At 35.2% G+C, this 26,290-nt stretch overlaps 1 protein-coding gene across 1 annotated transcript in view; it reads left to right on the top strand.

Annotated features, from left to right (window-relative positions):
- The window catches only part of LOC107570195 (rho GTPase-activating protein SYDE2-like), a 32,054-nt gene extending 18,932 nt beyond the window's left edge, over positions 1-13,122 (top strand). Inside the window, exons 5-8 of the mRNA XM_016256400.1 lie at positions 1,515-1,641; positions 7,473-7,654; positions 7,729-7,960; positions 11,203-13,122. Of these exons, the coding sequence (XP_016111886.1) occupies positions 1,515-1,641; positions 7,473-7,654; positions 7,729-7,960; positions 11,203-11,861 (1,200 nt within the window). The 3' untranslated portion in view covers positions 11,862-13,122. The remainder of the gene's footprint in view (positions 1-1,514; positions 1,642-7,472; positions 7,655-7,728; positions 7,961-11,202) is intronic.
- The last annotated feature ends 13,168 nt before the right edge of the window (positions 13,123-26,290 follow it).

The following is a 26,290-nucleotide window of genomic DNA, read 5'->3' as shown; positions in this document are numbered from 1 at the left end:
CACACACACACACACATACACATACACATACACATACACATACATCACTGGTCTGAATCAAGGTGCTGTTTCACATTGTAGGGAATTTCTTCTGTTTATTGTAGCTTGTGCTTCTAAATCATTGCAGAATGTGCAAGGCTGTGTTTGGAATGAAATGCTAGCTTACTACGTACTAAATTGTGTGCAATATATACTGTATATTAAATACATTCCTAATTTATATTTATTTAGTCAGTTAGGCCTATGCATTTAGTTTAGCATTTGTTTAATTTTGCATTTATTTATGCACGTATGCATTTATTTATGATTTTTGTATTCATTCATGCTTTTATTTATGCATTTCTTTTTTATCTACCTGTTAATTTGTTTATGCATTTATTTATTTTTGCATTTATTTATGCATTTTGCATTTCTTTTTGTGTTTATTCATTCTTTTATTTATGCATTTTATTTATGCTTTTATGCATTTATTTGTGCATTTGTTTGTGTTTATGCACTTATGCTTTTGTGCATTTGTTTATTTATGCGTTATGCATTGTCATTGCATAATGCTTATTTCATTTTTAAAATAGTATGCAGTATATATAGTGTAGTATGCATTAGGCAGTTGCGATGAGTGCTGAATCTGAAGGCGCTAGAAGTCATTTGAATGAATGAATGTGTTGTGAATGTGCAGGTTTGTACTGCAGTTGTTTGTCAGACTCTGTGTTGAGCAGGATTGCAGGTGTGAGCTGGTCCGGATTCAAGCCGGCTGAGACTCCGGATCTTTCCATACCTTTAGTCTTAACGACCAGCCAACAGGAAATGTTTTTTAAGAATTGGATAATAAGGAGATGTGCTTCTACGTGCAGGCTGTCATAATTTTACATCTTGTGCAACAAAGAGAAGGCTTAAGTTAAAGACTTTTACTCGCATGCACTTGTACTGCTACTGTACTAAAATTGATACATAGTTGGAGGGAGAAAACCGTTTGATGTCTTTCATTTATCTTTAACCAGGCTTTACATTTCACTCTTTGTCAGACCTTATCGAACATTTCAATCTGTATTTAGCAGGATTTTAATAATAATAATAATAATAATAATATTTTAAGAATTAATTTATTAAATAATTTAATTATTAATTTATTATATTATTATTATTACTTTAATATTTAAATTAGTTTACACATTTTTTGAGTATTATTATTGTATTATTATATTTTAATAAAAATATGCAACATACAGATAAAAATGTGTGCAGACATTTCTCAATAATACTTGCAAATTAATAATTAAATTAAAATAATAATTAAATAATTAAGTTTGTGTGTGTGTGTGTGTGTGTGTGTGTGAGAGAGTGTGTGTGTGTATATATATATATATATATATATATACTAACTGTATACAAAATAGAGCTGATTCCTCTTAATTACGACAGTGGTGATTTTAATTTCAGCATTGCATGATGGTTCTAGGTGTTGTTGACGTATCAGATTTGTGCTGTTGTATGACGGTTGTGTGTTTGACTGACAGGTGGTGGGTCTGTATCGTCTGTGCGGTTCGGCTGCGGTGAAGAAGGAGCTGCGGGAAGCGTTCGAGAGGGACAGTCACTCCGTCGAGCTCTCGGAAAACAACTACCCTGATATTAACGTCATTACAGGTACTGAATGTGAACGCTTACATGCACACATGCTACAGTCACACACATTTGCTGTGATTTCACACTGAACTAAAACCATTTTACTTGAAGTCTAGTTTTGGAGTATTAAGATGAAATGTGAATGAACCTGTGTGTGTGTGTGTGTGTGTCATACGGCCTGTGTGAATGAGATTAACTAGAGGTCAGAGGTCAACACAAAGCTTGCAAAATACACACAGTAACAAGGCCAGCAGCTTCTTCGTGTTCAGCTCTATGAGTGTCACATCAAACACACACACACACACACGCGCGCGCACACACACACACACACACCAAACACACACACAGAAGGAACAGAGTGTAACATTTAGCGGGAAAACTGAGGTCAGTGTTGTAATGAGGACTAGAGCTGTGCGATATATTATGCATGACCATTCAAAAGTCTGGGCTTAGTAAGTTTTGTTTTTGTTTTTTTGTGATTTTTATTCATCAAGGACACATTAAATTGATCAAAAGTGACAGTAAAGATTTCTATTTCAAATAAATGCTGTTCTTCTGAACTTTCTATTCATCTGTGAATCCTGAAAAATAAAATGCATCACAGTTTCCACAAAAATATTAATCAGCACAACTGTGTTCAACATTGATAATAATCAGAAATGTTTCTCGAGCAGCAGATCAGCATATTATACTGATTTCTGAAGATCATGTGACGCTGAAGACTGCAGTAATGATGCTGAAAATACAGCTGCGCATCACAGAAATACATTACAGTTTAACAGAGATTCACATATTTAAAGCTGTTTTAAATAGTAGCAATATTTCATTAATTTTACAGTTATTAAAAAAATAAATGCGACCTTGGTGATCAAAGATTTTGCTGCTGATGTCAAACATTGTGCAGTTGAGTTTGATGAAGTGCAGATATTCTCAAGTATTATATAAATACATATTACTATTTATATTTATACAGCTGTATATACAGTATATACAGCTGTATAACTCATAATGCTTACTTATTTAAATGTTTTATTATTTCTGTTTTCAGTGTCATGTACAGTATGTATGTGTGTGCAGCACAACTGTGTTCAACATTGATAATAATCAGAAATGTTTCTTGAGCAGCAGATCAGCATATTATACTGATTTCTGAAGATCATGTGACGCTGAAGACTGCAGTAATGATGCTGAAAATACAGCTGCGCATCACAGAAATACATTACAGTTTAACAGAGATTCACATATTTAAAGCTGTTTTAAATAGTAGCAATATTTCATTAATTTTGCAGTTATTAAAAAAATAAATGCGACCTTGGTGATCAAAGATTTTGCTGCTGATGTCAAACATTGTGCAGTTGAGTTTGATGAAGTGCAGATGTTCTCAAGTATTATATAAATACATATTACTATTTATATTTATACAGCTGTATATACAGTATATACAGCTGTATAACTCATAATGCTTACTTATTTAAATGTTTTATTATTTCTGTTTTCAGTGTCATGTACAGTATGTATGTGTGTGTGTGTTTGTACCAAGAGTTCCTAAAACACAACAAATTGTGCACACACTTGGCGAATAAAACTCGTTCTGATTCTGATGTATCGAGTGTGTGTGTGTGTGTGTGTGTGTGTGTGTGTGTAAGTGTGTGTCTCACCCTGAAAAGACAAGCAAAGTCATTAAGTAAGTGTGTGTCTTTGTGTGTGAACTCACACAGATGGTGGTTGACTCACTGAACACACACACACAGAGATCGATACACTGTTCCTCCTGCTCTTAAGTGAAAAAGTTTTAAAATGGCATCAGGTCATGACCTTGTTGTACAAACAGTGTAGAAAGGCGCTGATTCAGAACAACAGAATCACACACACCTTTGAATACAGAAAAAATGGACAGACTCTTTCTGTGTGTGTGTGTGTGTGTGTGTGTGTGAGAGAGAGAGAGAGAATATTGTCTGTTTTCTTTAGGTGCCTGTGACATTCTGCTGTTACGCACACTTTCTTTGTACAAACAGTGTAGAAAGGCGCTGATTCAGAACAACAGAATCACACACACCTTTGAATACAGAAAAAATGGACAGACTCTTTCTGTGTGTGTGTGTGTGTGTGTGTGTGTGAGAGAGAGAGAGATAATATTGTCTGTTTTCTTTAGGTGCCTGTGACATTCTGCTGTTACGCACACTTTCTATGTCAAAGGTCACGTCTGACTGATGTCAAAGGTCACGTCTGACTGAATTAGCGCTTCTATTTACAGTCTGTTAATTGGCCTGTGAAAAGCTCTCTGTCAGTAACTTACAGAAATACTGCAGCATCAGCACTGGCTTTTGGCTTTGGAGCACCAAAGTTGCATTTGTTCAATCAAAAATACAGTGAAAAAATTTTGAAATATTATTATAATTTAAAATATCTGTTTTCAATGTGAATATCTGTTAAAATATAATGTATTTCTGTGATGTGCAGCTGTATTTTCAGCATCATTCCTCCAGTCTTCAGTGTCACATGATCTTCAGAAATCAGTATAATATGCTGATCTGCTGCTCAAGAAACATTTCTGATTATTATCAATGTTGAACACAGTCGTGCTGCACAATATTTTTGAGGAAACTGTGATACATTTTATTTTTCAGGATTCACAAATGAATAGAAAGTTCAACAGAACAGCATTTATTTGAAATAGAAATCTTCTGTAACATTATAAATATCTTTACTGGCACTTTTGATCAGTTTAATGCATCCTTGATGATTAGAAATATAAATTTATTTTGCTCAGGCTCTGTTTTAATGTCGTCCGCGCAGTCTCTAGTTGCTTAGGTCTGAATTCTACGTCTGGATCGTTCGCTCTCTCGTCGTTCCGAACTCAACATTCCGGGCCAAATTCCAAAACACAACAATAGCTGGCTCCGGCACTGATCCCAGGCCTGTAGAGCGGGAACGAATCCAGTCTCCAAATGATATTTCCTTTCATTTGTCAGTTTGTTTAATCTCACTGAATCAGCGGAGCTTAGACTGTGCTTTCATATCTACAGGACTGCTGGGATTTAAAGTGACAAATTACATTTCTGTTAATGGAGAAGCAAGTTGAATTGACTTCCTGAAGAATAAAACACACTGTGACTCTTTCAAAACATTGATCTGTTCTGTTGAGCGGCCTGATGTAATGACTTCTGGCTCGACCAATGGTGTGAGTTTGGGGGCGGGACTATCTGCTTGCCTGACCAATAGCAGACTGACACCACCTCACCTCAAATTTATGACTCTATAGCAGGGGTGTTTGATCTTTTAGATGCTACAGACCCCCGAATATGATGATCCTCATGCGAGGAAATTTAAAAGGCATCTGTATATTTTCTTGTATAAAGATCTAATTGATACTGTGATAAATATGTCAGAATATTATTTTTTAAATATTTAGTTTGTTACATTTATTACATTAGATTTATTTTTTCAATGCAATATAGTACTTTATTGTTAGATGTTGTTTATTTATTTAATTATATTATTTTTTTACATTTATTAATTATTTACTTTTACTTTATATATTTTAATTAATTTATTATAATATTTTATTTTATTCATTATTTTTTGTTTATTTACTAATTAATTTTTTTAATTTGAACGATTTTTATTGAAATCAAATTTTTATTTGTTCATATTTTTAGTCTTATTTTCATTTATTTATTTTTACATTTTTATTTATTAAAGTGCCCCTATTATGCCATTTTTAAGGTTCCTATTATATTGGGAGGCTCCTATCCTGTTGTTGTGGGTGTATTATTGACACGTCAAAGTCTAGACCCTGAATATAAGACGACCTCATTTTTTCAGATGTATTTCCAAGAAAAAAACATCGGGACAATACGGTACATTTAATTTCACCGCATTTCTCAAGGATTCATAAACGATTCGTTCGAAGCAGTTCTAATATTCAGTCTCTCTAAGCCCCTCCTTTCCGAGAGCTTACTCTGCTCTGATTGGTCAGATGGCCAAAATATAAACATTTATTATTAATCAAACTTACAGGTTGTGATTCAGTGGATCCAGCTGATCCAAATAAACTGGAGACTGATTCATCTCTCAGCAGCAAGCGTTTTGTGAATCCCGCGTTGAACTCCGCGAGATTAGAGAAGCAGTCGTCAGTAAAATGTCGGGAAAACAAACAAAAAAAAAATTGGGGTTGTTCTGGAAAAAATGAATTTTAATCACTGATTCCTTGCAGCCTCATCTTTCGGAAGTGAAAATAAAACTAATTTACTTTCACGGCGTCGTCTTGACATGATTTGAATTACTGACGACTCGTTTAGGCTGTCGATTCTTTCATTTGGGAGACGAGAACTTTATTTACCGTGCACTGTCGGCTTCTCAACTTTGCAGATCGTTTACATTCACATACAGCTACATTACACACGGCATGAAAGCCATTATTTATTTTAATCTTATTCTTGTTTTTCACATTTATTATTTAGTATTTTACAGTCATTTTATATGCTTTTTAATTGTTTATACTATTTTTATTATTATTATATTATATATATTATTATACTTATTTCTACTCTTTATTCATTTTTATATTTTATACTAGGGCTGGGTTTTGACACAAATTTCACGATTCGATTCGATTCTCGTTCACAAGCTTGTGATTCGATTTGATTACCGATTCGATTCGATTCAATATCGATTATTTTGGATATATATCAGGTACAGTACATGCCAAATTAATGCTGTGAAATATACATGAGAGTCATTTGGTACTACATTACTATAATATTAAAAGGTTAAAATGGACTGATTTGTTAAAATTACACAATGAAGTTTTTTAAATAATAAAGTTACAATTACATAATAATATTTCTACTTCAATTCGTTTTTTTTAAATATAAACATTAAATGGTGGCTTCATAAAAACTTGATGGATTTATTCAAACATAACTTAAACAGAAGAACAGTAAAAATTATAACGAATATGTTATATGGTGCATATATTTAACAAAATGCCCTATGAGTTTATGGTCACCAAATATGTTTTTCTGAGGTAAATGTGACATTACGTGACATTGTTTACAAGCCGTTATATTGCCGTCTTTGCGCGACTGAAACACTGATGAGCGATTACATAAGATTGTAAAGTTGTACTCTTTCTTTTAACGTATCTTTGGATGTTTAGTCATGTTTATTTTGTGCCACTTTTATTGAACTGAGGCGTTACAGCGATCAGTCACTCCACATTAAACAGCGCCAAAACGGCATTTATTGTTTATATACTGCAATACAATGGACAGAATTTGAAATCTGAGACTTTGTTTCATATTGAAAGCATCAAAGCACAATGCTTATTGCGATATATTGGATGGGACATGCCCTTAAATGTTTCGTCCATTAACTGAAAACTGGCTAGACTAATCGATTCTTGGGATTTAGGAATCGATATCGTTCCGTAAAAATAAGAATCGATTAAAATTAAGATATTGATATTTGTTACCCAGCCCTAATCTTTAAATGTTTTATTTTTTATTTTACATGTATTTATTTACTTCTTTTAATGTATTTTAATCTAATTAGTATTTGTTTATTTAATTAAATCTATTTTTGTTTACTTCAAAGTTGTTTTTAGTATTTATTTAAATGTATTATTTATTTGAAATTAATTTACTTATTTTAATTTCATTTATTTATTTTATGTGTATTACACAATTTTTCTCTGAGCATTTCCACTGACCACTAGCGCTATAATAATAATAACAATCATAATTTTTATAGCTTCTTTCCAAAACCCACTTTACAAGTTAGAAAAAGAAGAAAAAAACACAAACAACAAAGTACAGGGTCACAGTAGCAGTGTGTTTGTCTCTCTGCAGGCGTGCTGAAGGACTATCTCCGCGAGCTTCCTCATCCTCTCATCACCAAGCAGCTGTACGAGTCCGTTCTGGACTCGATGGCCAAGAGGCCGCTGCAGATGGGAAGCAGCGGCTGCGAGAACGACCCGGTCGACTCGGATCACGCCGTCTGCTCACTGGAGCTCCTGCCGGAGGTTGAGAAGGTACCGGAGCGTTCTGGAAAGAAACCATCTGCTGTCCTGTTTCTGATCTCTCACACGTGTGTGTTTGTGCTCAGGTGACCCTGCGGAAGCTTCTGGATCACCTGAAGCGCGTGGCGTCCCATCACGAGGTGAATAAAATGACCTGTCAGAACCTGGCGGTGTGTTTCGGGCCGGTTCTGCTCAGCCAGAGACAGGAGGCGTCCTGCCACGGGAACCGGGTCTTCATCGACTCCGAGGAGCTTGCCAGCGCTCTGCACTTCAAGAAACACATCGAGGTCCTTCATTACCTGCTCCAGCTCTGGCCAGGTGAGACACACACCGTCCCGGTCCACTTCGTTTCAAACCAGTCTTTCTTTCTCGAGTGAAACACAAACGGAGGTGTGAGGCAGAAAGATGTTGGGATTGTTTCATGGTGCTTCTTCGCAAATTTGTAATGGGAATCATTTATTAATTGATTATGGAAATAAAGAGAAGATTTAAAGTTTTTTTTTTTGCCAAAATAAAAGCTATGGTTTAACAAAGCAAAGAAATTAAGACAGTGTTGAATATTAGTGTTGTAATTTTACTGTTGTTCTTTAACAACAATAACAATGATAATAATAATATGTTGTTGTTTAAATGATATAATCTTTTTTTTATTTTACAGTACAATAATCTTATTGAATTTAGTTTAATTTGGACAATTATTTGTTATATATATAAATAATTTATTATAATAATAACTTATTGTTGTTGTTGTGGTTATAGTAGATACTATATATATTTTTTATTGTACAGTACAATAGTATTATTGCTGTAATATATTTTTTATTCATTTGTTTAATTTCGGATAATGCAATAAAATAACAATATTATTATTATTATATTGATTTGTTTAATTTTAATAAGTCAATAATACATTAGTATTGTTGTTTTAGTAAATACGATATAGTGTTTTACAGTAAACAGAATTATTGCTGTAATAATATATTTATTAATTTGTTTAATTCTTATTATTATATATCAATTGATTTTAAATTTTCATTTTAATAAGTTTAAAAATATGCTGACATCAATAATAACAATAATTTATTATTATTATTATTAAAAACAACAGAAAACGACAGAAAAATTGCTATTACATTTGTTTGATCATCATTCAGTCTTAGGTGGTGGTACTACTATCTACCCGTTTTTAAATGAAATAATACACCGGGCATTTGCAAGTAGTTTTTGTGCAACTTTTGGACCCTGTATGGTACATTTTTCCCACACAAAAGCAAGAACGTCATACGGCTTAAAAACAACACACGTGTGTCTGTTGTGTGTCTCGGGGTCGTCTCATAAAACTGTTGCGTCCCGCCACAGGCTGTGATTTCAGACAGATTTCTGCCCCGCTGTGTTGCGTGACTTCCTCCAGCACGCAGGAACGGTACAGTAAACCAGTCTATAGTCTCAGTCTATAATTACGCGCATTCCTGTCTTAACCTTCAACTCCGGCCGACCCGCCCGCCTCACCCTCAGAACAATCGGCCCGTTTAGAGGGGCCTCTCGCTGCAATAGAGCCTCCGTCAGGCGTGGAGAATCTCCCGTGAGGCCTGCGCTGGGACGACCGTCTTTTTGTCTGATTGTGTGTCAAACTGTGTATTTTTGTGCAACTTTTGGACCCTGTATGGTACATTTTTCCCACACAAAAGCAAGAACGTCATACGGCTTAAAAACAACACACGTGTGTCTGTTGTGGGTCTCGGGGTCGTCTCATAAAACTGTTGCGTCCCGCCACAGGCTGTGATTTCAGACAGATTTCTGCCCCGCTGTGTTGCGTGACTTCCTCCAGCACGCAGGAACGGTACAGTAAACCAGTCTATAGTCTCAGTCTATAATTACGCGCATTCCTGTCTTAACCTTCAACTCCAGCCGACCCGCCCGCCTCACCCTCAGAACAATCGGCCCGTTTAGAGGGGCCTCTCGCTGCAATAGAGCCTCCGTCAGGCGTGGAGAATCTCCCGTGAGGCCTGCGCTGGGACGACCGTCTTTTTGTCTGATTGTGTGTCAAACTGTGTGCGTCTCCACTTGGGCACATGATATATTGATGCATATCCTTCAGTGTCAGTGTGTTTGTTTTCTTGCATTATGTGCACATAAAAAATTTCTGCAGGGTATTTGTTGTCAGAGTTGCATTAACTTTGAGGTTTTACCAACAGAAAAGCAGACAAAAGTTGCCTACAGGAAAATGTACAATGATAATGTGAAAATTTCTGGAAAAAAAAAAAGTCAAGTCTAAACTTGTTTGGACTAGTTTTCAGAGAGTATGTTTTAAAGCAAGTTTATATGCTTAATATATATACTGTAATTTTATATACTAATTATTATTAGTGTAGAAAATATTGTTATTATTTTATATTATTATATATAAATTATTTTGATAATTTAATAAAAAATAATCGTAAGTATTATCATTATATTTATTCATTTGTTCATAAAGTTCATAAAATAAAATAATTATGCTGACAATAATAATAATAATAATACAATTATTTCTACTACTATAAATTAGATATTAAAAATATCTGAACATCAAGTCTAAACTTATAAAAACATAAGTCTAAACTGAACATCAAGTCTTAAATGTAATTTTTATTTATTTACATTTAATTTCTATTTCTTAAAATGTATTTTTATTTATCAAATTATTTAAACAGAACTTAGAACTTGATTAACAATGCAAATGATGTCAGGTGATTAACTAAGCTAAGTTAACCAAGTTAAAACCAGCCTGCTGAACAGGTACACTGAAATTCTAGCCTTCAGCCTGCTTTAACATTCTTTAAGTACTTTTATTGTAAATAACATAATTTGTTAAGGCTAAGAGCTGCAAAGCTTATTGTATAGATCTCTTTGTATGTTGTCCATTGATTTGTGTTTGTTTATTTTACTTGTCCCGTCACATGTAGGCCACAGCTAAAGTCCTCAGAGGGTTTAGAGGGCAGATCGGGACAGGTAAACAGGATTAAACGGGTGTGCTTTGTGTGTCCTCAGCTATCCCTTCATGACACTATCTCAATATCTTGCTAGCACGCAGATTTGTTCAAATACAAGCTAAAAATAATCATAGCTGGCCACCGTTCTGCCGCTTTCCTGGCCTTCACCAGATCTACCAGTTGTGGCAAGTTTAGTATAGGGTTTTATAGAGTTTGGCTGTGTTGAACAAAAAGTATTTGAGGTTTAGCCAACACCAACTGGGTTGGTGTCAGATTTATATCTTGTTTGTTCTGCATGCTTAAAGTGTTTCATAATAAAACTGCGTACATTATTGCCAGTTTTGGGGAGTAACTAAATACATTATAAAATCTTATATGTGTACAAAGATACCTCCTGTACTAGCTTCACTGCAGTAAGATGCTTTTTGTTAGTAGCTTACCATTTTTAAATTTGACTTACTTTAAGCTTGGCCACTTTCAAAGTACTTTCCCCAGCACTGGTTATTCCATATATTCTCATTATATGAAATGTGTTATTGATTTATAATCAAATGATTAAATGCATTGTTTGTTGTCTTTCTCTTACAGTTGTGGACGCTCAGGGTAAATCTTCTTCTCCGGTTCCTTGCCCGGTGGAGTCGCTCCCAGCAGCAACAGCTGCCGTAAGGAGGAGGAAAGAGCGTCCACAGGTGCTGAATCTAACCGAGGCGGACATGGCAGGCGTTTTGCGGCCCAGAGCTGGCCGCCTGGACAGTCCCAGTAACCGTTATGCTGGGGACTGGAGTGGATGCCAGGAAACGTACCTCCAACCGAGCTGCCCAGAGGAGGCAGACTATGATGACGTTCCCAGCGAAGAGTCTCCAAACGCAGGACAGGAGGACTTAACAAAGGGTACTGGAGATGTAATCCCTGAAAAAGAGTTGCCCGAGGTGGACGAGGCAGTGGAGAGGGTTGAGGAAATGCAGATAGAGGAGGAAGAGGAAGAGAGTGAGGAAGAGAATACAATAGTTTTGGACAAGCTACAAGTGGAGGAACCTGTTTCCACCAGCCCCTGCGATCAGATCCTCCCTGATCACAAGGAGCACCAACCCAAAGAGCACACCTACCAGGCCTACATGAAGATTCAGGAGATTAGCCCAGTCCTAAGCAACAGGGTCAACCTGCGGGACCTGCAGGAGAGCATTGACACTCTAATCGGCAACCTGGAAAGGGAGCTCAACAAGAACAAGCTCAACGTAGGGTACTGACTCTTTACCAGAACAGTTGAGATATGGTGGTGATTGCCTAGAGACATCAGCGCTACGGAACTTTCTTGCTCCCATGCACACTTGGGATGCATGTACAAGAAGACATTCCACACTTCTGATTTGTTTTCATTTGTCTCCTGGTCTCCATGTTGTTGAGCTCATCATTGTTTTTCTTCTTATGAGAAGAACTCATTGAATCCTGAGGGGGTGCACCAGGTGCCTTCATTGTGTTAAGGTGGTGCTTACGATGACAAGAGCTTTTTTTCTTTCTGCGGAGGTACAAAACATTTCGATGAAAACCAATGCACTTATGGGGCCTGCTGTTAGGCACGGCCAGTTCAGGTACAGGTGTAAAGCCTTATGGTGGGAGAACTAGGTACTATAGATACATCCTTATACCATGGGTACTCAGTCCTGCTCCTGGAGATCCAGCTTCCACTTTAGTTCCAACCCTGCTAACACCAGATAATCAAGGTCTTGGGGTTCCCTTAAAGAGGTAGATCACAGAAGCAGGATTGAGTACCCTACCCTAACCCCAGCCCTACGACCCTGAACACTACATCAGGGATCTTGAATGCAAATTACCTATTGAGGAGATGGTGTTAGACTCCCTAAACTCTGAATGCTATATCCAAACCCTAACCCTATCCTGACCCTAAACAAGGGGTGTCCCATTCTGCTTCTGGAAAGCCACCTTCATCTCTAGCTCTAATTAAACACACTTAATCCAGATAATCAAGGTTTTGGGATTCACTTAAAGAGGAGGTAGATCACCAAGAGCGGAATTGAGCACCCGACCCTGAACCCTGCATCAGGGTACTTGAACGCAAATTACCTAGTGAGGTGGTGTTAGTTGGTAGTTTAAAATCCCTGCACCGTACTCCCTAAACTCTGAATGTTATATCTTAACCCTATCCTAAACCTTACACCCACCGTGTTCGATCCTGATCCTGGAAATCCGGCTTCCTGTAGTCTTCACCCTTTAAACACACTTGAACAAGCTAAACAAGGTCTTGGGATTTGTTTAAAGAGGAAGGTAGATCACCAGGAGCGGGATTAAGCACCCCAACCCAATGACCCTAAACCTTATATCAGGGGTCTCAAATGCAAATTACCTAGTGAGGTGGTGTTTGCTGGTAGTTTGAGATCCTTGCAACATACTCCCTAAACACTGAATGTTATATCTTAAAGAATTAGATCACTCCTGAATTAAAATTTCTTGATAATTTGCTCACCCCCATGTCATCCAAGATGTTTATGTCTTTCTTTCTTCCGTCGAAAATAAATTTAAGGATTTGGAGGAAAACTTTCCAGGATTTTTCTCCATATAATGGACTTCAATGGGGATCAGCGGGTTGAAGGTCCAAATTGCAGCTTTAGTGCAGCTTCAAATAGCTCTACAAGATCCTAGCCAAGGAATAAGAATAGGTCTTAGCTAGCGAAACATCAGTCATTTCCTAAAAAAAAATAAACGTTTATATAATTTTTAACAACAAATGCTCATCTTGCACTAGCTCTGCAATGCGTATCTACAACTTCACGCGTTATGTAATCACGTTGGAAAGGTCACATGTGGCAAGTTCTTCGTGATGTGTACTCCGGTTCGCCTGCGTCACGTGTGACCTTTCCAACGTGACTATGTAATGCATGAAGTCGTGGATGCAGATCTAGTGCGAGACGAGCATTCGTGGTTTTTTGTGTGTTTTTTTAGAAAATGAGCAATGGTTTCTCTAGATAAGACTCGTATTCTTTGGCTGGGATCGTGTAGAGCCCTATATACATTTATATAGAACATATATAAATGTTTAGTTTTTTTTTTGAAAATGACTGATGGTTTCGCTAGAGAAGACCCTTATTCCTAGGCTAGGATTGTGTAGAGCCCTTTGAAGCTGCACTGAAGCTGCAATTTGGACATTCAACCCATTGATCCCCATTGAAGTCCATTATATGGAGAAAAATCCTGGAACGTTTTCCTCAAAAACCTTAATTTCTTTTCGACTGAAGAAAGAAAGACATGAACATCTTGGACGACATAGTGGTGAGTAAATTATCCAGAAATGTTAATTCTGGAGTGAACTAATCCTTTAACCCTATTCTAAACCTCACACCCTAATCAGGGGGTTGTGTTCCCGCTCCTGGAGTTACAGCTTAATGTAGTCTTCAGTTCCAACCCTCCAAACACCCTTGAACCAGCTAATTAAGGTCTTGAGCTTCACTTAAAGAGGAGGGTAGATCACCAAGAGCGGGATTAAGTACCCTAACCCAAACCCTATGACCCTGAACCCTATATCAGGGGTCTCAAACGCAAATGACCTAAACCTTACACCCTTACCAGGGGAGTTTGTTCCTGCTTCTGCAGATCTAGCTTCCTGTAACCTCCAAACACACTTAAACCAGCTAATCAAGGACTTGCGGTTCACTTAAAGAGAAGGGTGGCTCACTAGGAGTGGGATTGAGCACACTACCCTAACCCCAACTCTACGACCCTGAACGCTGCATCAAGTGTCACAAACACAGATTACCTAGTGAGGTGTTGTTACCCAGTAGGTTGAGATCCCTGCACCTTACTCCCTAAACTCTGAATGTTATATCCTAACCTTAACCCTATCCTAACCCTTAAACCCTAAACAAGGGATGTCTTGTCCTGTTCCTGGAAGGCCACCTTCAGCTCCAGCTCTAATCAAGGTCTTTAACTAGTGTCTTTTAACTTTCAGGCAGGTGTGTTGAAGATAAATTTAGCTTGAAGGTGGCTCTCCAAGAGCAGTATCAGACACCCAACACCCCTTCCATTCAGGGAGCAACTAACGCTGCTGGTCTAGTTGAGGTTGTGGTCTTATTAGATTAAAACCATGACTGTTTGAGTTTTTTTCTTTGTAAAAATACTTCAGACGTCCCCCTAAACAAGCTATGGACAGCTGAAGATGAATATGCTTGTAGTAAGTAGTAAAATAATATTTAATAATAGTTAGGTAGAACTTTAAAAAATAACTTAAAATTGCTGATGTTTATTTTTCTTTTGATGGACGCCCCTAAACACATACTGAGTGGGTAAAATGTAACTTTAAATTAAAAGAGCAATCTACCGCCTCCATGGTAACCATGGTAACATACAACAGCCCCACCTTTTGATCATTTTATTTGTAAATGCATCATACTCAGCAGTCCAGGGATACAAACTCATCAGTATTTGACAGACACATGTATGTATGAATATATTTGGAATATGTATTTTCGATTACGTACACTTCAGTTTGTGCATATTTAAATGTTCCTCAGCTACCTTGTAGTATTTGGCCTGTAGATCAGCCTTAAATAAATATATATATATATATATATATTGTTGGATCTATGTAATGGTATAACCCACAGTCACAGAACGTGGAGGGATTCTGGGTATATTGTGGTCACGAAAGTGCAGGAAATTTGAGCATTGCATGGTCAAAAGCTTTACGGTCAAAAATAAAGTGTTTCTCAGTGTCTCCTACAGTGGGACGTATTTATGCGTGTAGATAGAGATTATTTTAATTACAGTGAAATTGTTTTTCTCCATTTGGCAGCTGCTCACGTTTATGGCTCGGTTGTAAATGTGCAGGTCTTGTGAATGTAAGACTGAATCCTTACATTAGCTGTTTGCTTCTCGCCTGACAATGCTACTAAAATCTTATTTTAAATCTAAACAAAGGATTTGTTACACCGCAAATAGAAAATAGAAACAAGTGAAATCCTTTGGGTCGACTGGAGGTTCGTTCGGTTGCTGTAGCCTCCGTTTCCTCTCAGTGGGGACGGTCACACTAGATTTTAAATATGCAAAAGTTTTTTTTGTTTTTTTTTGCATACTTTTTTGCTAAATATATATAGGCAACAGGATAAAATGTCATGCATACAGACTTCTAATTTAAATGCATTACGAATAATAATAATAATATATTCAGAAGATTAATATTAACTATTCCAATGTAGATTTCAGTATGCATGCTTTTAAATGTGTATTGATGTGAATCTAGTGTGACCGTACCTTTAGAGTGTTTGATCTGGTTTCCAGAAGCCTGATTTGAGATCAGATTCCTGTCATACAGTGACTGATCCGCGGTCAGCAAGAAGGAAACTTGTGAGCTGTTTGATAAAACATTCCTCTGTTTTTCTCTTCTGTCTCTGCTGCGGTTTTTGTAAAGGTTTGGTTGTGCTAAAATGAGCGTACGACTAAAGCAGATATTCTTTGTACTGATGTTGAGAAGTATATGATCACATTAAAGGTTATGTTTCATGCAGCCCTGATGACTCGACTGTTCTTCTTCAAATGTCTGGATATATTTAGCAGCTAATTTTTGCAGATGGTAATGTGAATCGAAGGTCAGCGTCGGCTACAATGAGTCACGCTTGCCCTCAATGGATTCACATTTCTGTTCCGAACGTTACTGTAAATTTGTCACTGGAACATGAGCTGCCGATCTGTCATGTCATGTGACCGCCGATGAATGAACATCAGTCTGATATATCAGGTTAGTCCATGGAAAAAAACGTCTTTCCAGACATTTTTAAAAATCCTTCCATTTTGCATTTTTATGATTTCTAATTTCATGTCTCGGAAGAGTAGAGTATAGCTATTAAATGAATGTACACAGCAGCTCAAATCATTTAATGAGAAATGTTTAATTCATGTTTTGATTGCCGACTTTGATATCTTGGTGACTTTGTATCTCAATTCTGACTTTTTGTTTCCGCCACAGCATAAAAAAAAAAGGTAATTGCAACTTTTTATATATTATGCAATTCTGACTTTTATTTTTCTCAAAATTCTGTTTACATGTCTGTTTACAACTCTGGCTTTTCTCCCCAGAATTCTGAGTTTACATTCCATGATTCTGACTTTTCCCGGCACGGGGAAAAAATAAAAAAGGTAATTGCAACTATTTATCTCACAATTCTGATTTTTTTTTTTTTCTCTCAAAATTTCAAGTTTACATTGCACAATTCTGATTGACTTTATATCTTAAAATTCTCATTTTTTTCTCGCATTTCTGAGGAAATTATATAAAAAGATATATAAAGAAAGATATAGCCTCAGAATTCTGACTTTTTTTTTTGTTTGTTTCCGACCATGGAATAAAAAAATTAAAATCACAATTTTGACTTTTTTCTTCTCAAAGCTGCAAGTTTATATCTTGCATTTTCTTGCATTTTTGAGGACAAAAGGCAGAATTGTGAGATATTTTTGTTTCTTCCACCGAATTAAAAGAAATGAAAGTTAATTGTGACTTTTTCTGCCTTTTTTTCAGCACAATTCTGAGTTTATATCTTGCAATTCTGAGTTTTTCTTGCATTTCCTCAGAAATTTGACTTTTTTCACAATTCGGACTTTTTGTTTCTGCCACAGATCTTTTCTCTGATTGTGAGACATAAACTCAGAATTGCAAGAAAGAGTCAGAATTGTGAAATACCTTTAATCTTTTTTTTTATCCCCTGGCAGAAACAGGCTTCCATCACACAGACATTGTTGAGATCTCTTCTGAAACCCATGATGAGACGCATGTGAGATTACCAGCCTGTTTTCCCTACATTCTTCTGCAGGTATGCTGGGTAAATGTCATTTTGTAGGTTGATTTCTCCATCAGCGCAGATGTGTGTCTTCAGCAACACCTGCTCTCTCTGTGATAAACATCCAGAGCATCTGTCAGCGTTTGGCTGCAGTTCAGACGTGCGATTGGCCCAGTCATGTCCTGAAGGCCCTTTGATGTGAAGCAAACCCTTCTGATTGGCTGCCTGGAAGAGATGACCTTTGATTGGCCTGCGCTTCATAGAGGTGATCATGCAGATGTCGTCACTGTACGTTTAACGTTTATAATAAGTAATCTGCAGACTTCTGTAAATGGCTGTAAAATTACATGTCTATCAGAGTATCAGACAGAGCTTAAAGGAGAAAAAAGCTTTATCATTGTTAAAACGCAGCCAGATTTTGTCAAAACTGCCTTTGTTTGCCCAACAGGAACAGATTAAAGAAAGAAAACGTTGAGATAGATGTCTAATGCAGCTGGATAATGAGTTACAGAGGCAGAACAGAAGATGTGATTGTTTAGTTCATAAAGACGTGCGGCTTCATGCAACACATAAAGGGCAAGATTAACTTGAGCTTGTGAATTAGTGTAATTGCTCACAAAAAAAGACAACTGCCAATATGTGCGGAATCTTAAAAAACAGTATCCCATAAAGCAATCCGCTCAATATGACCGTCATTTTCAGTGCGACGAATGAATTATAAATGATTTATCTTTCTTGACTCATTATCTGCAAAGAGTTCCAACATTTGTTTACAAAACTCGATTAAAAATGTAATTATTTTAGAGAGAAAAATGCCAATCATGCAATATGATGCAATACTAATGTACTGCTTTTTGAAACATTTACTATGAAAGCCTTTTCTGCCACAGAATAAAAATTTTAACTTTTTCTCTCACAATTTGGATATTTTTGTCACAATTCTGAGTGTGTATCTCGCAATTGTGAACTTTATTCTCAGAATTGCAAGATTTAAACTCAGAATTGTGAGATATAAATGCAAAATTGTGAGATGTAAACTTGGACTGTCAGAATTGTGAAGCAAAGAATAAATAAGGTAATTGTGACTTTATTTCACAATTCAGAAATCTTTCTCGCAAATCACACAATTTTCAGAATTACAAGATATAAACTCAGAATTGCGAGATGTAAACTCCGAATTCTAAGAAAAGTAAGAATTGTGAGATATAAATTCTCTCATCTCTCAATTCTGAACTTTTTCTCAGAATTGCTAAAAAGTTTATATTTCAGAATTCTGAATTTGAAGGAATTTCAGAATTAAATGTATGTATAAATGATGTAAAATCATTACGGAAATGATTGTATTTGGTTCAATGGAACAATTTATGCAAGAATGTAATTAATTTATAAAGAAATGTGCTCTTCTCGTGTTTCTTTAGGACTATGTTTTCAAATAGTAGACAATAAACAGCACTCATTTTATGCATTTTATAAGTTCTCCTGAAAGTCACTGTATGTCGATCAAAACTGCTTTACATGAACTCAGATTTGCAAGGTGTGACCTCAGAATTCTGAGTTTGCATCTTGCAGAATTGTTAGATATAAATGCAAAATTGTGAGATGTAAACTGTCAGAAGTGCAAATTCTTGCAATTCTGAGTTTATTGCTTGCAATTAGGACGTTTTACTCAGAACTGCCGAGTTTATATTTCGCAATTCTGAGTTTAAATGAATTTCAGAATGAATTTATGTGTAAATTATGTCAAATCATATTACTGTATTTGGTTAAGTTGGGCAATTAATGCTGGAATGCAATTACGTTACACAGAAATTTGTTCTTTTCATGTTTCATCAGTACTATGTTTTTAAATGGTAGACAATAAACAGTACTTTTAGTAGATAAATAAAAATACTCTAGGGCCACCAAAACATTATTTTGCCTCATGTTTACCCATAGAATTTGACTTGAAAGCCATAATTAGCATTTTATAAAGCTCTGCTGAAAGTCACTGTATGTCGACCAAACCTGCTTTATTCTTGTCACGTATGCCGCTTAAAAAGGAAGTTTAGTATCTATTGAATCGATACGAGTCTGACTGAATTTGATCAATATTGTACATTCGTGGCTGAACGTGTGCATATGAAAGCAGATAAGCTGTTATAGATTAGCTGTCGGAGGTGAAGCGGCTGAATTAAGAGCGTGTTTGATTACGGCGCTGAGGGGAAATGAAGATGAACTCATACCAGTAACTGGAGGAAGAATCAATCTTCAAGGTCAGAGCGCATGCAGCTTACAGGAACAAAACACACCATCTGCCCTGCTTAAAAAAATGTGTTTTTAATGTTTTACATTCAGAAAACGTATAAAGCTGTTTAGCTACAGTAGTCAAATACTAAAGGAATTCTAATGCTTCGCTAGCGGAATTCTCATCATAATTTGGAACCAATCAATAAGAAACAAGTGAAGTTTAAATCTGATTCTTATTTGATCTGATTTCAAATTGATATTAGATTAGGAATGTTGTTCCAAATGCAGTTTAAAAAATTCCATTTGCGTTCCATTTAGATTGTAAAGCAAGTTTACGCTGAATAACACTGAATGTTTTTACATCATTCTAATCAGAATGACTCAAGCTAGACCCCCCCCCCCCAAGAACTGAAGTACATTAACCAGTGTTAATGGCATGACGAGTTAAGGCAGAACTCTTGTTATTAGAACATCTGGTAAGTTCTAGATTGTGATGATGATGTTTCTGATGTGTTACAGGTCTGATCTGTCCTCCGTTTCGTTCAGGAGGCCCATGTTCTTCAAAATGACCTTTTCCAGAGCCAGAAACTGTTGGTATTCCTTCAGCGCTTCTGCCTCCAGTTCCTCTTCCTGTTTCAGTGGCATCACCGGCTCCTGATGAACAACAACAAATCACACAAGTAATCAAACACAAAAAGGCATTTCAAACTACCACTTTTGACATGGACCAAAGTCATCAGAGCGTTCAGACAAGCAATCAAATCAAGTGTTGCACTGCAAAAATAAGTAAATAAATAAATTCTTACTCAGTATTTTTATCTTGTTTACCAGAATACTTTTTTTAACATTCTTAAATCAGGATTTTATTTTATTTTTATTTTATTTTTTTGACAGACAAAATGACGCAAGGTTACGTTTTGTTTTCTGGAAAAAATATATCAAAAGAGCTCTAATAATAATAATAATATTAATTAATTTAAATTGTCTGACCCCTTTTGCAGGTATTTTCCTTGTTTTATGCATAAGCTTACTTAATTTTGTTATATTTTTTTCAGAAAACGAGACTTAATATTGTATGTCATTTTGCATCACAAATAAACGTATCTTGATTTTAAGAATGTTTAGATATTTGTATTGAGAAATTAGCCAAAAATACTGAGGAAGAACATCATTTTTACAGTGTATTACAAGTTTTGTATTTGTATTACAATTTTTATGGAAATTGTTTAAATTTGCAAATTATGCATTATATAATTAAATATGTACTAATTTGAATACATTTCCAGAAGATAAATCTGAACGCTGGATAAAGCCAGGTTCAAAATTTTTGTTTGACTTTGTTGACATATTAGACTTAAAGATTTTTATAGAGAGAATTTTGGATATCTCTTTTTATCACTCCATAAATCAGAAAATACCGTCAACAGTGAGAAAAAATACATTTCCGCCTTGTATTTAGGATAAAATGTTGTATAAATCAGTGTGAATGATATATGAACAAACCCCTCAGTAAAAACCTTCAGAATATAGAGAGGAATAAAACTGCTAAGTTTGGTGTTTGTAAGTGCTGCTGAAGTGGAGGAAAATCTTTTAAAGATATGGATTGTAATTGAAATCTACAGATAAAGTGCAATAAAATAAACACTTAAGATGTTTTCTTTTCACTAGTCTGAAACAACATGTTATGAAAAGCCAATAGCCCAAAATCTCAAAATTGACCAGAGCCTGAAAAACACTGCTTTTGCCTGTAGCGTCTTGCCTTACATCAGAAACATGAAGTGTTTGTCTTGAAATCCCTCCAGAAAGCCTCCAGCATCATGTGTTAGCAGGTGATTACACAAACAGCTGTGTTTCAGACCCTCAGAGAGACAGACGGCAGCATACTTTCATATTTAGTAAATATATATTCAGCAAGCCTGAGCGGATCTGGAATCACTCAAAAACACATTCCAGCTTGGTTTCATCTGTTTGCTGTCAGCTTAAGTGCGCGCACACTCACACGCACACTCACGCGCACACTCACCCATGCACACACACACACGCACACGCACACACTCACACACACGCGCACACTCACGCACACACACACACACACACACACTCACGCGCACACTCACGCACACACACACGAATGGGGACATTGCATAGACTTCAATTGTTTTTATATACAGCTAGATTCTTTTATGGTTTTGGTTTTAGTTAACTATAATAACCCTGGTAAATGTTCCTTTATACGAGTGTTTCCTCTCTCACCGTCTTCTTCCTCTGTTGTTCGGCTTCCATCTCTTTCTTTTCCTTCTCGTGTTTGATCTGACATTTCTTGAAATACTCCAGCCATTCCTCTTCCTTCTCGAAGTACTTCCTCACAATTTGCGTCTGCAGGGAACATACAGCACTGCTATACATGTGGCTCTGTTCCAAACACTACCTAGATGGCTTTTTTAGGCATCACAATTACACTCACAGGCTGTTCCGGCAAAATCATGCAGCTGCCTTATAAGATACTTAATTTCGACCATTCAGAATTAAAGGAATAGTTCAGCCAGAAATGAACATTTATGTTATTCAGGCCATCCAATATGCATTTGAGTTTGTTTCTTCATCAGGTTTGGAGAAATGGAGCATTGCATCAGTGTCTCAGCAATGGATGCTCTGCAGTGAATGGGTGCCGTCAGAATGAGAGTCCAAACAGCTGATAAAAACATCACAATTATATTCCTTATATTCCAATTATATTCCTTACTATTCCTTTAAGTATGTCTTTTAAGCCAAACCTAAGATCCATTGCAATGAACTGAATGGATGTTGATTCTAAATGTCTTTTATTCAAAATGGACTGGAGTTCTGTGGATTATTGTGATGTTTTTATCAGCTGTTTGGACTCTCATTCTGACGGCACCCATTCACTGCAGAGCATCCATTGCTGAGACACTAATGCAATGCTACATTTCTCCAAACCTGATGAAGAAACAAACTCATCCTAATTTTGGATGGCCTGAGGGTGAGTACATTTTCAGCAAATGTTAATTTTTGGGTGAACTATTCCTTTAAGTATGTCTTTTAAGCCAAACCCAAGATCCATTGCAATGAACTGAATGGATGAATTGTGGGAAATGTTGATTCTAGTACTGAGAAGTACTTTTTAAAAGTCACTAGAGCTGAAGGTGGTTACTGGAGCAGAGCTTATATTTGAGCCTCAGTCTCATTCAGGTCAGTAATTTCAAAGGAGCGACAGGACAGTGGCGTTCTCACCTCGCTGCTGGAGGATCTGCGTAGGGTCCAGGGGATCTGTAGGATGTGTAGAGTGCCGAAACGGTCTGAAACGCTGAGCGAGAGAAACGGGATGCGTTAGTATCGGTCCTGACCTCCACGCTTCACGTCAGCAGACGGGTTTCTGTCTTGCAGGAGATGCTGCTGGTGCTGATGCAGGTGATGTTCTGGCTCTGAAACAGATGGAAGAAAATCATACCACACCGAATCATACCACACATGATCAACTCCATCTGAAACTATTTTAAACAATATTTCACTCATTCTTTTATAAGAAAATGGTAAATAATATGCAGTAAAGAAAGTATTAATTAATTCATCCATTCATTCATACATGCATGAGGTTATGTTTCACAAACAGGAAAAAAAGAAAAATTATTACATGTTATACATTTCATCTTTTTAGTACATTTTATTTTAAAACTATTCATTTATATACGTTTTCATTTATTTCAAATACAATCTCATATTGTTATTTTGATTGTTTTTATTTTATTTTGTATTTAAAATAAAAATTTTATTTTGTTTTTGTTTAGTTTGCATTTTATTTTAAAAGTATTTATTTACTTCTTTTTAATTTATTTCAAATACAATCTCATATTGATATATTTTGATAGTTTTTATTTTATTTTGTATTTAAAATAAAATTTTGTTTTTGTTTTTGTTTAGTTTGCGTTTTATTTTGATCGTTTATTTTAAAAGTATTTCTTTAAATGTTTTATTTCTTTCAATTACGATATTTCATATTGTGTTTTATTTTGGTCGTTTTTATTTTTAAAGTATTTATTTCATTTTTTAAATACAGCATTTCATATTATTTTACTGTAAAAAAATTTGTTTTAATTTATTAAAATAAATAATATAATGAAAATAAAAAATTAAATATTTACTCTTTTTTTCATTTTATTTTATTTATTTATTGTGATTGTTTTTATTTTAGAATAAGTTGTTTTAAATTAAATTTTATGATGAATTTTTTTCTTTCCAGAGCTCCAGAACTTTGTGTTTGCGATGTGTATATGTTTATATTCAGGGAAAACAGCCAAATCATTTGTGTGGAAACAAAATTTTTTTATTTATTTTTTAAATTAAACTTGGTGGTCAAAAAAAGAAATTCATAAATTCATATAAATTTAAACTTAAAATATTGATGATATGTTAAAGGCTCTATAAGAAGATTATTACTAGTGTAATAATAATAACAATAATAAATTCATGAATATATAAACGGCTCAATTAACAATCAGTTAAGCTTCATCTTCATCGGCGGTTGGTGAAGAAGAAGATGAAGATGAATTGTTTCAGGTGTTTATATAGAACACAGGTGTGTTTTTTCTTTGATTTCAGCTGATTTGAGTTTGTGCGTATGTGGTTCTGCCGTGACCTCACCGTGACCCCGTCCTTCAAGATCATGGCGAGGCTGAAGCTGCCAACCATCAGGATGATGTCCTTGAAAAACGGAGAGCGGCTGACAGTGTTGACCAGAGGAACCGATGGATGGGTTTAGCACCTGACAGAAATCACACACTAAAAACTCAACTTGTGCACAATGCATTTCATAATCATATCAAAAATAATCCCCATAAGGTCTGAAACACACATTCTGCAAGTGATAGAGAGCCAAAAATGATCATGTTGTTCTAAACCTGTATGACTGGCATTCTTCTGTGCAACATTAATCATGTTTGAGGAACGCTGTGGCCTAAACAGTATTGGACCCCATTGACTTTCACTGTATGCACAAAAACTCAAAATATCTTCTGTTCTGTGTCACAGAAGAAAGCCAGTCATACAGGTTTGAAAGGACATGAGAATGATTAAATGATGACAGAATGATCAGTTTTGGGTGAACTATCCTTTTAATGGAAAACTACAGAGACTGCAATCCCAGAATGCACTGCAAGAAAAATCGAGTTGACTGAAATGTTGTTTATTAATATATTTCAATAATGAGATGTATTGATAAAAATAGTGCAATCTAATTTAAAATTTTACCTAATATTTGTATGCACTGTGTCAAATCTCATGCTGATGAGCTAATAATTAAATTAAAAAAAAATTTTTTTAATGGTTTCATTATTTTATTTTTAGTTATTTTAAATTAAATATTTAATATTTTTATTTTTAGTAATTGTTTTACTTGGTTGTTTTATGTTACAACAAATTATTTTAATTTAAACTTACTTCAAATAAAATATTTTATCTTTTTATAAATTTTTATTTGAATTAATTTAATTTAATTATTTAATCATATTATTTATTTTGATTTATTTTAATATTTAATGTTTCAGTAAGTGATTTATTTTGATTTGTTTTTTTATGTTAAAACCATTTATTTATTTTAATCTTAACATTTCAAATACAACATTTCATCTTTTTAGTAATTGTTTTATTTTTATTGTTATTTGATTATTTATTTTAATTTTAATTCATTTCAAACAGTCCATCTTTTTTACTAAGCGTTTTATTTTGATTGCTTTTGTTGTTGCATTATTTCTTATTATTTTTGTAATTAATTTTAATAAAAATAAAACATTTACTAAAAAAGATTAAATAATTTCTTTGTTGACCTGCATGTCAAAGTGAACATTAATTGACATCAGAAAACCGTGAACGTGCAAATGTGTTGTTAAATTGCAAATATATATATATTGTTATATTGAAATACTAACTTAAAATCTCTTGCATAAATATTTTAATTCCAACTGCTTTGACTAACAAAAAGGTTTGGCAATCGTTGCTGTAGATGGCAAACAGAAAGGCAACTTGCTACAGTTTGAAACCGTTTTTGTTATTTTAGCAAAGCAAAGGTCATGGGTTCGATTCCCAGGGAATGCATTGAATTGAAAAAAAAAATTTATAGTTTGAATGCAATGTATAAAAGCAACAGCCAAATGCTTATGTTAATATAACACTATATGTTAGTAAGCAACAAGCAAATTGTATCAAAATTGTATCAGAAAGGATCAATGCAATGCGTGTCTGAAATCCTAGTAAGAGGCTCGATTAAGAGCTCAGTGTTTGTCTGAAGTCCTGTTTTATTGACTCATTACACACTCGTCAGCGTCTGAGATACACTCAAGATAATAATTATTGTGTGGTTTCCTCATTGATAGCGAAGGCTTTAGTGTTGTTTTATATGCTCAAAGCTTCTACAGTGAGATTTCAGGTGTTTAATCTTGTCTTTATGCTGTTTTTGTCTCACAAATATGTATAATATATATTTAAAATACAGAAATAGTTAATGTTTTGGCCTTTTCTCTAATGTAGTGGGTCACGCGCTTCATTCCACGATGCATTCTTTTACTTGTCTTATTTATTTTGTTCAATAATTAAAAATAAGATACAAATTATACAAAACAAAATTCTTAAAAAAAAAAAAAAAAATGACTTTTTAA

The sequence above is a fragment of the Sinocyclocheilus grahami genome, unplaced genomic scaffold (assembly GCF_001515645.1).
Source record: "Sinocyclocheilus grahami isolate Dianchi unplaced genomic scaffold, SAMN03320097.WGS_v1.1 scaffold1425.1, whole genome shotgun sequence".
Lineage (NCBI taxonomy): Eukaryota > Metazoa > Chordata > Actinopteri > Cypriniformes > Cyprinidae > Sinocyclocheilus > Sinocyclocheilus grahami.
This window is presented reverse-complemented; position numbering and strand designations above follow the sequence as displayed.